This window comes from Lutjanus erythropterus, chromosome 3, assembly GCF_056507025.1.
Source record: "Lutjanus erythropterus isolate fLutEry1 chromosome 3, fLutEry1.hap2, whole genome shotgun sequence".
Taxonomy (NCBI): domain Eukaryota; kingdom Metazoa; phylum Chordata; class Actinopteri; order Lutjaniformes; family Lutjanidae; genus Lutjanus; species Lutjanus erythropterus.
In genome coordinates this window covers 36,251,812-36,261,947 of record NC_139319.1, presented here as the reverse complement: position 1 = coordinate 36,261,947, position 10,136 = coordinate 36,251,812, and the positions used below count along the sequence as shown (strand labels likewise).

The following is a 10,136-nucleotide window of genomic DNA, read 5'->3' as shown; positions in this document are numbered from 1 at the left end:
GTCATTTTACACAATTTCCCTGCCACTGGTTTTAAAAAAGCCTCATCACCTTTCACTTTTTAGTTTCCAAAGCACAAACTCTGATTCCAAGAAAGTTGGGATGTTGTGTAAAATATAAATTAAAACATAACGCAATGATTTCCAAATAATTTTCGACATGTATTTAGTTGAATACAGTACAAAGGCAAGATTTATAATATTCAAACTGGCAAGTTTTTTTTTTTTTTTTTTTTTAAATATACAGTAATTTTGGATGCTCAAAAAACCCACACCTGTTTGGATCATTCCACAGGTAAACAGGTTAAGTTAGACTCTAATTTAAGTCTCTACCATGCAAAGTGAAAGCCATACATCAACATCATCCAGAAACTGCTGACTTCTCTGGGGCAAGAATCTCACTTTCAGACTGCATCAATAAGTGTCCTCACTTCCCAAACTTACTGAGCGTCGTCAAAAGGAAAAGTGATGTATCACAGTGGTAAACATGGCCTTGTCCCAACCTTTTTGGAACATGTTGCAGGCATCAAACTCAGATTGAGTGTATATTTATTAAAAAAAACAAAAAACAAAAAAAAAAAAAACAAGTTGATCTGGTTGAACATTAAATATCTTGTCTTTGTGCTGTATTCAATTGAAAACAGGTTGATAAGTATTTACTAATCATTGCATTTTGCTTTTATTTCTGTTTTACACAACATCCCAGCTTTTTTGGAATTTGGGTTTGTAGAACATCACCTATGGTTTGTGTATATAACAGTATCATTTGGGAAAGTTAAAAAAATGATTACATGCAGTAAATTATTGTCAGTTGAAAACCACAAACCAAACCATTGCTGTCACACTGAAGAACTTTCAAATGCACTAAAATACACTCTGGTCTTCCTGCTTATTAGCTGCTAGATTGAGGAAAGCATGTTGTACATAAGATTGAAACACTGAATGAAACACTTGATCGAGATGCATTGTGATGACATCTGCCCCCAACTGGGACGGGAGATACACTGACTGAACTGAAACATGTTGATAATGTTGATAATCTTTTAACTGCTTGCCCTACACTTCTTCACCTGCCTTCACATAGCACATGCTGTTCCATACAGCAACAACATTTGATCCTGAGCCAAACCTCTCACCAAATACAAATCAGGTTTGCCCTGCTGCATCAAAGACAGTGAAGCAATATGTATATTTACCGTACTGTGTCGACTGTTTGTACAAATCTGCTGTATTTCATGTCATCAGGAATTTTGAAATTGCTGAATATAAATGAAATCACAAATGTTTTGCGGGCATTCAAAGTGAATTCTCCTGTGACGTTAAGGGGAATCCTTATCAAAGACATGTAGAGTGGTCATAATTATTTAAACAGCATGATTCTTTGAAATATTTCTGAATGATCAACTGTAGCAAAAAGGCATAGGATACTGTGGATTAAAAAGGGAAGAAATCATACACAAGTTGTAATAGATTGTATTCTGACTTAAATCAACCAAACCACTGTTGTGCTCTGTTCTGTGTTAGCATCACAGCTCTATGTGTCGGTGTGTGTATACATTTTACCACCTGTGAATAAAATGTTGTATTTCCATCCAGGGCAGTTGTGTGTGTCTCCCTTATGACCTCATGACACTGAGGAATGAACGCGTGACTTAAGGTTATTGTAGTTCAAGCTACTATGAGGGGTTTTTAACTGGTCATGAAACAAACTGATGCCTCTATATTACCTAAGTAAGTTAATGAGGCCACCTGTGAGAAGACTGGCTATTTCTATCACTTCTATTTTTATTTAGGTAAGAGTTATATTTTGTGGTCATCATGGTGGCGAGACCACTGCTTTTGTCCACAGAGAACTCAAAGTATGAAATTTCCTTGTATTAGTTTTAACTAAAACTAAAGTACAAACAAAAACTAAAACTAGATGTGAAAAAAATTTGGTTAACTGAGATAAAAATAAAAACTAGACTAACAAAGACTAATTGAAACAAGTATTTGAATCAGTTTTTGTCAATTTGGTCAACACAACAATCATTTTTTATAATAAAAAAAAGAATAATGAAAACTGAACTAAGACTAAATATTATTAAAATGAAAAACTAAACTGAAACAAGCAAACCCACTTTGGAAATTGAAAACAAAACCAAAATTAAAACTAAGTCTAGCAGACTTTGCATTCAACAGACCTAAGTAGCTCAATCAGTCAGCAGTATGCCCTCACTTCACTGGATTTGAGTGAAACGTGTGTATGTTCCAGGAGGCGGTCCTGCAGGTCGCCAGTGAGGTTAATCAGGATTGATAATGTGCAAATATGTGATCAGCTACATCACTTTCACCAAACAATATGGCACTTAGCATTTTGGTTACTTTTTGGTTTGATTTTGGTTGTATGTTCCTGAAAATGCACAACAAAATTGGTGAAATTCGTCCCACTGATTTTTCAGACACACCTTTGTGGTATTTGTGGCATCCTCTATGGGTGGGTCTCAAAATACTTGGTAGACCTGCTCCTTCTCAGTGATTTGATATCTACTCACTTTTATGATAATTGGACAAATGGTTATTGAGCTATGGTCAACTGATACTAAGCCCTGCTCGTTGGGAAGATATTTTAACTTGGTGGCCATGTTTTTTGATCAATGTTGCTCATTCACTATATTCACACGGTGACCTTTTTCCTCTCATGTCACACTCAGGGTGGGAAACTCAAATGTCATACTGCTGTGTTCCAGGATATAAGATGTTTAACAGTAGGGAATCAAGAGAAATGATTATCGTTTCACTGCTTATCGTTTCACTGCTTCAAGATTAATCTAATTATTAATTTGCTACTGTGAGACAACAGGTAATGTTAGCATTCAAACACTTCCTATTTAATGTAACTGACATCATTACTGCCACACACACTGCTAAAGCGCTTGTAACTTTTGTGTTGGTATGAACACAGAGATGTGTGACCAGTGAGCTTAATGTCACATTATGCTCCTGACTGAAGCATTAGCCTACATTACAGGCTTGATTACATCAATTGCGTCTTACTTCCAGCCTTAGAGTTTAATAAATGCGTCCAAGATGTGTTGATATTTCAGAATTAATTTGCACCTCACCTTTCATATGGTCTAATACTATCATATGATAACATTAGCTAGGAAGTGGCTGAGCACTGATGTTAGCTACAGTGACTAATGGGTTACTAAATATGTTATTTTAACTTGAAATATGAACCCACGTCCCTCCAAATTTTCACTATCAATTGTCCATCAGTTACTGATCATTCTGGAAGAGATGGGATGAGAACATTCTCTGCGTTTTACGACTTGCAATGTGGAACACACATCGAAATTTGAGCTTCCCACCCTGAGCGTGACATCAGATGAAAATGGCTGCAGTGTGAACATGGGTCATTTGTAATAGAAATAGGTATGTCTCACAGTGCTGCATGCTCAATTTGGAGTTAACAGTAGACGTCGCTTTACTGTTTTTCAGTTCACGCTAATTAGCAAAAAATCCATCATGGAGTCAATGGTCAATCTTTATAGTCAATCTATGTGGCTGATATGGCTCATAATTCTTGCAAAGCACACTTCATTTTCAGCCAAAGTTCATGTTTCTAGCTCGTTCCAGCTTGAGCTTTTGTTGCAGAAAAGTAATTGTCAGCCAGCACAAACATAATAGGGCTTGAACCCTAATGAAAAACAGACAACTATAATAACTGATGTGTTTCATGTCATAATTCTGCAAATTGTTTTATTTATAAAGGTGAAAGTAAAACACAACTTCATATACAAAAAGTACTAAGCCTGCGCTCTCAGGTTGTTGTTGTTGTTGTGTGTCACTCAGCATCCCGGCGTCCAAAGTCCACCCAGCCCTGGTAGTCCCGATCTGACAGGCACTCAGAGTTCATCATCTCTGTGAACAAACCATTCCTATATGAACCATATACACAGTTGTTCAGTAAACACATCAGAGCATCTTCCTGGATCTCTGCCCATTCACTCATTTTTCAAACTGACACTTGAAAACAAATAACATCAAAAGAAAGCTTTCACACCCTGCACCACGGCATACCTGAAATCGCTTGCATGATTTGTTTGGTCATAATCTCGCGTTCATCCTCGGATAGGTGTGCCCGTCTCTCCATCCGTGCAAAATTAGCCTGAGGCGCCGGCTGCTGTCTGCCTCTTACTTTCTCCGTCTTGGCAAGAAGCTGCTGCAGTATATTAGACTCTTTTGCAGGTGAGGTGGTTGCACTGGAGACCAGCAGGACCACCAACAGCGTGAACATCACAATCACTTTACCTGACATGTCTGTGTGCTAGAAGAAAAACAAGACTTACATTCATTTAAAGCAACAAATAATTATATTTAAAAATGAATATAAGAAGTTATCTCTTACCTGTATGAAGACAGGAACGTACGTGCACAAAATCCAACAGGTCTGATGCTTCTGGTGCACACTGAGCATATCAGCTCTTTTATAGTTTGGCAATATGGCTTAAAATCAAAGACAGATAACAGTGTTCACTCATTGATTGGTGGACAGATGCACTGGGAGGATGTGCGTAGAGGAAACGATAGACCACTACATCCACAAACTCATTATTGTGCTTTTCATTTACCTGGAAAGGCCTTTTTTGCACAGCAATAACAATAAAACGAGTCAATGTGTTTAGCGGCTACATGGTTACATCAGATCCTCTTTACTGGTCAGAAAGGCTCTTAAGGAGTATTGGATTTCTTATGTAAACAGGATTTTCTGGTGTCCTCAAGCTGGCTTCCTCTAATCAGATATCTCCTTTACCAGTTACTATTATTCTGACAATTCACAAATGTTGGATCAAGATAAATTACGTCTTTTCTATGTGTGCCTCAATTTCAACATAGCCCAGGCTGCAGACAACTGTTTTTTTTTTTTTTTTTTTTTACTTTTTGCTTTAAAAAAAGCAGAGCTGAAAGCTGATAATTGAAAAAATAGAAAAGTGTGTGTAATATACTGATTGGTTTGAAGTGATTATTGCCTTCACCTTGTCCTGTTGCGGCCTGGACTTTCCAGATGACGTACACGCAACCCTTTTAGTAGAAACGGCCTACTGCAAAGCATGGTTGACAATAGCTCTGTTTACATACTGTATAGATTTGTGTCCCAGTTACTGTGTGTCCAGTTTCTACTGACAACCATCAGGTAAACACAACTGTCAATAATCATACTAATTAAAGACATACAATGCAACATTTGCCAGAAAAAGTTCCTATAAATCATCAATTGTGACCCACTTAAAGTGTGTGTTGGTGCCTGTATTTGCAGAGACCCTGCTCTCTGCCTATAGTTACTTACATAATCTCTCTCAATTTTTGCTTAACTTGGGATGTTTCTTGGCTTCAGCCTGTTTGGCAGTGGTGCCAATACAGCGCGTAGGTTTTGAGGTAGCGACCAACAGTTACGTTACATCCTCTTTATCTATGACAGCAGTTTTACACACACTCTCTCACACACACACACTATTCTAGGGCAATCTAAAGTGCATGGATCAAAGCAAGGGTTTTAATTTCGGAAATCAAATTATCAGCTCCTATTCCCTGGAAGAGCCAGGTGGGCCTACCTCGGGGCACATTGCTATTTCTTTTAGATTTGTTAGTTGGAAAGGCAAACAAGGATGCTGAAATGACCCACTGGTAGTGATGAAGACACTGTGGTTAGTCTGGTGGTTGGGCAGGCAGGTCACGCCTTAAAAATTTAAATTCTCATTAATATCAGGTGGATTGCACATTGGTGAAATAAGCTGAAGCGTCTCCCTGAGTACATTTACTGATGAGGCACAACCACATGAGTGCTGTGACATTACTACATACATGGAAATTATGTTTCTATAGTTATAAGTTACTATAATAATGATTGAAAGCAGCATCTGTATTTATTACAGCAAATTGTTAAATAAAATACTCAGACAACACTCAATAAAGAAATCACCTGGAAAGCTTGCATTGACCTGATTGGTTGAAGTTATTTGGTGTTGCCGAGTGTTTTTTTAATTGCCTGCCCTTGTCCACGACTTCCAAGATGGTTCTGTGTAATAAACCACCTTGTATGTCATTTTACTGTTCTGGAAATCCCCTGAAAAACAGACTAAACCCAGGGCTAAAAGCTGCCGGTGTGAACGGGGCTAAAAGATCAAAATAGTTACTGAACATTTTAAAATGTTAAGTGGGGTAGTAGAAGTGCACCATCAATGTGTGTGTGACAAGGGGAAAAGTATCCCAGGGTTAACTCTTACCCTAGGGCTGTCCTTATCCTTAGAATATGGAGTGTTAAAAACCCTTAAACGGAACAGGAAGTCAATCAGAACCATTGGTAACACCTGTATTAATTCTACTATTTCATAGCAATACGGCTGCTGTGAACAATGTCCAGAAAAGCAGGAACAATGATATATTTTCTTTTTTTAAAGCATCATCTGTCAGCTGTATTTACTCTGTAGTGATGCCTGTATGATAATGTGCTATACTTTGATTTAGAAGATGAATGCAAGTGACAGTGGCACAAAGGAAAGGAGAGCATGTTCACCTGCAGACAATAGGTCAGGATGATCTGACTAATGAAAAAAATCTGAGGAGCCATAAACCAAATTGAACCCTGCACCCAGGATATGATCTTGTTGGAATGTAACTTGTGAACAATCATTACATCTTATAATCCTGTGGTGGAAAGGCACTCACAGGCCAGAATATTTAAACTCTCACTAGACTGAAGTGACACACACCCATCAGTGAAATCTGATAAAGTCCCAGCCGTCGCATACTCCAGACAGCTTGTTCCTGCAACCTGTTGCTCAGGTCAGGTTCAGACATTATCAGGAGAGGCTGCAGCAGATACTCATCACTGCTTTTTGTTTATTAGGGTTCTAACCCCGAAGGGGTAGAACCCTTCTAAGATTGTACCGGTTTATTATTATTATTATTATTATTAGGGTTCTAACCCCGAAGGGGTAGAACCCTTCTAAGATTGTACCGGTTTATTATTATTAGGGTTCTAACCCCGAAGGGGTAGAACCCTTCTAAGATTGTACCGGTTTATTATTATTATTATTAGGGTTCTAACCCCGAAGGGGTAGAACCCTTCTAAGATTGTACCGGTTTATTATTATTATTATTATTATTTTTTGTTGTCTGCCGCTTGAGCTAAAATTCCCGTGAGCTGGAATGAGCCAGAAACCTGAAACTTGGCCCACTGATTGGAAATGATGTGCATCAACTTTTATTAAAATATGAGCCCAGTCGGCCACATGGTGGCGCTGTAATTAAGGCTTAAAAATGACTTTTTGGAGAGGCCACGCCCCTCACACCATAAGTCTGATTGACTTGAAATTTGACACACAGGTCCAGCTCAATGTCCTCTACAAAAAAGCCTCTAGGACCATGAAGGTCCGTCTGACTAGATTTTTTGCTAATTTGCATAATTTGAAAAACAGTAAAGTGACATAAACTTTTACAGTTTTGACTCCATCAACACCAAATTTGGTACAGAGCTTCGGGGGATGACGAGACACATTTCTATTACAAATGAGCCAGATTGATCAAAAAACACGGCCGCCACGGACCAATGAATCTTCGCTGTGGGCGGAGCTTAGAATTGATTGGCCATAACTCCCACACCCTTTGACCTATCATCACCAAACTTGGTGGATAGGTCCACAATGAGACTTGGCAGCTGCCTACCAAAGCATTTTGAGCTCAGCCTATAGGGGGCGCTATAAATGAGCACATCTGTATCTCAAAGACCGTTGGATGGAATTTCACCAAATTTGGTATGCATGCTCTAGGGGTGGCTATTAACTAACATCTGGAGTGCCATGTTGATAGGTGCAAGTGGGCGTGGCCTATTCGTCATTAACCGTTCAGAAGGACCTAGGGACATGAAACTTGGTACATGGACTATAAATGACATCCAAATATTGCTCAAAAAAATTGGTCCCAATCGGCCTCATGGGGGCGCTATAACATAGAGTTTAAGTTTGAAAGGCTCTGCCCGCAGCACCACAAGTGCTATTGACTTGAAATTTTACACACACGTCCTCCCGATTATCCTCTACAAAAAAGCCTCTTGCACCATGAATGCCGCCCTTACAGAATTTTTGCTAATTTTAATAATGTCAAAAACAGTAAAATGACATAAACTTTTACAGTGTTGACTCCATCAACACCAAATTTGGTACACGGCTTTGGGGGATGACAAGACACATTTCTATTACAAATGAGCCAGATTGGTCAAAAAACACGGCCGCCACGGACCGATGAATCTTCGCTGTGGGCGGAGCTTAGATGGATTGGCCATAACTCCCACACCCTTTGACCTATCATCACCAATCTTGGTGGGTAGGTCCACAATGAGACTTGGAAGCAGACCCTAAAAAAGATTTTGAGATTGGCACATAGGGGGCGCCGCCGCCATTCCCAGATATTCCCGTTTTTTCCCAAACCGTTTTTCCCATTGAAAATGAATGAGGGAATCTTCAAAAATCACAACATTTCACCTTTTTTCAAACGGTAACTACCGATTCATACTTTCAGCTAGAAACTCCATTCAAACTGGAAAATGTTCAGCAATTCCTTGACTTTTTACATATGATTCAACTTTTCAATACCATTCAAACTTTCCAAAATATTCAGTGTTTTCTGAAACTTGGTTATAATGGAAGTGGATGAGAAAATCCTTCAAACTCACTCATCTTCACCCACACTTCACAAACTCATACATTCACGTAGAAACTCCGTTCCAACTCTGAAACGTTGACATAGCCGTCGACTTTCAGTGACCGATTCGTATTTTCCATATCTCTTTTAGTTTTTCTACACCAGCTGTTTAAAAATCATGAAATTTTCAGCCCTTCTCAGAATTTATAATGGGTGTGTATTGCGTGGAATGTTGCAACTTAGAGTGGGTGATGTCATCGCTAGAGTGCACAGCACCTCTGAAATCATCAAGAAATTTTCTCTTAAACTCGCCGGTGCGGCCGCATCGTTCACTCTACATACACAAATTGTACACCAAATTGTAGGAAAAGCCGTTCCGGTCGCAGAGGTGCGACCGCTGAAGAAAACGGATTTAGGGTTTTGGCTGCAGGTGGTCTGAAACGACAACAAGTCCGACCGCCTGCCCCATTCGCTCCCATGTTAAGGGAGAGCCCAGATTTCTGGAAGAAAGCAGACCCTTCCAGTTATGTCCATCGTGGCTCTGGCCTCATTTTTCACACCACAGAAATGAAATTTACACCTTTGCGATCCGCATCCCGTCCTCTCAATGACGGTGTGCTTTTTGTAGCTGTAGCACTTACGGTTTTTCATTAAACAGTTGGAGTTTGAGAGGAACTTTTGGCTCAGTTTCTGCCTTTTCTCAGTGTATTTAAATATGACTGTGCCATTGCCGACCGGCGATTGGCTGAATCGACTCCAGCCCTTTTGGCCAATCGTCTGTGTGTCACAGCACAGTTTAAACAGTTGGAGTTTGAGAGGAACTTTTGGCTCAGTTTCTGCCTTTTCTCTGTGTATTTAAATTTGACCGTGCTGTGACACACAGACGATTGGCCGAACGGCTGGAGTTGATTCAGCCAATCGCCGGTTGGCAATGGCACGGTCAAATTTAAATAATGGAGGTATATTTAAGTAAAGAGATGGTCTTCCTGTCTGAACTTTCACTTACCTTCATTTAGGTAAAATCATAATAGTACACCCACATCTGTGTCTTTAGCCTCACAGAATATTTTACGGCCTCTCCCGTACACAAGCATTATTATCTCCACATTTCTCCCAAAATGATCATGATCGTGGAACTGTGATTGCTTAAACATTAAAATACCTATTGAAACTTTGAAATACACATCAATAGGTACAATTTCAATGTCTGTTTTGATGTTCAAACGGAGTCTCTGTGTGAAAGTATACCACAAATGTCATTAGCGTGCAGGCTGGCTGAAAAGCCGATTTCAAGAAACGTGTGACTCGGAAAGAGTATGTGTCGCTCGGAGCTTTCGGGGACAGGGTGGGGAACGTCTTGCGCTACGGCAGGTGAGGGTCACGGTGGGTGGTGAGGGTCACGGTGGCTGGTTTGGGGCGGAACAGGTTAGAACCCGCAAATTGCCGCTTGCGGC

General features: G+C 39.7%; 1 protein-coding gene across 1 annotated transcript; it reads right to left on the bottom strand.

Annotated features, from left to right (window-relative positions):
* Window positions 1-3,716: 3,716 nt before the first annotated feature.
* LOC146330430 (uncharacterized) lies at window positions 3,717-4,465 on the bottom strand. Its single transcript, XM_084713955.1, has 3 exons — window positions 4,391-4,465; window positions 4,063-4,309; window positions 3,717-3,903 (listed from the first exon to the last, which is right to left on the bottom strand). Exons 1-3 carry the CDS (start codon window positions 4,457-4,459, stop codon window positions 3,827-3,829), a joined length of 393 nt encoding a protein of 130 aa, XP_084570081.1. The 5' UTR covers window positions 4,460-4,465; the 3' UTR covers window positions 3,717-3,826.
* Window positions 4,466-10,136: the final 5,671 nt, after the last annotated feature.

Coding starts and splice junctions, on each gene's coding strand:
- LOC146330430 (XM_084713955.1), bottom strand. CDS start 4,459: ATGCTCAGTGTGCACCAGAAGCATCAGACCTGTTGGATTTTGTGCACG. Junction 4,310..4,390: donor ACGTTCCTGTCTTCATACAG/GTAAGAGATAAC, acceptor TTTTTCTTCTAG/CACACAGACATGTCAGGTAA. Junction 3,904..4,062: donor AATCATGCAAGCGATTTCAG/GTATGCCGTGGT, acceptor GTTTGTTCACAG/AGATGATGAACTCTGAGTGC.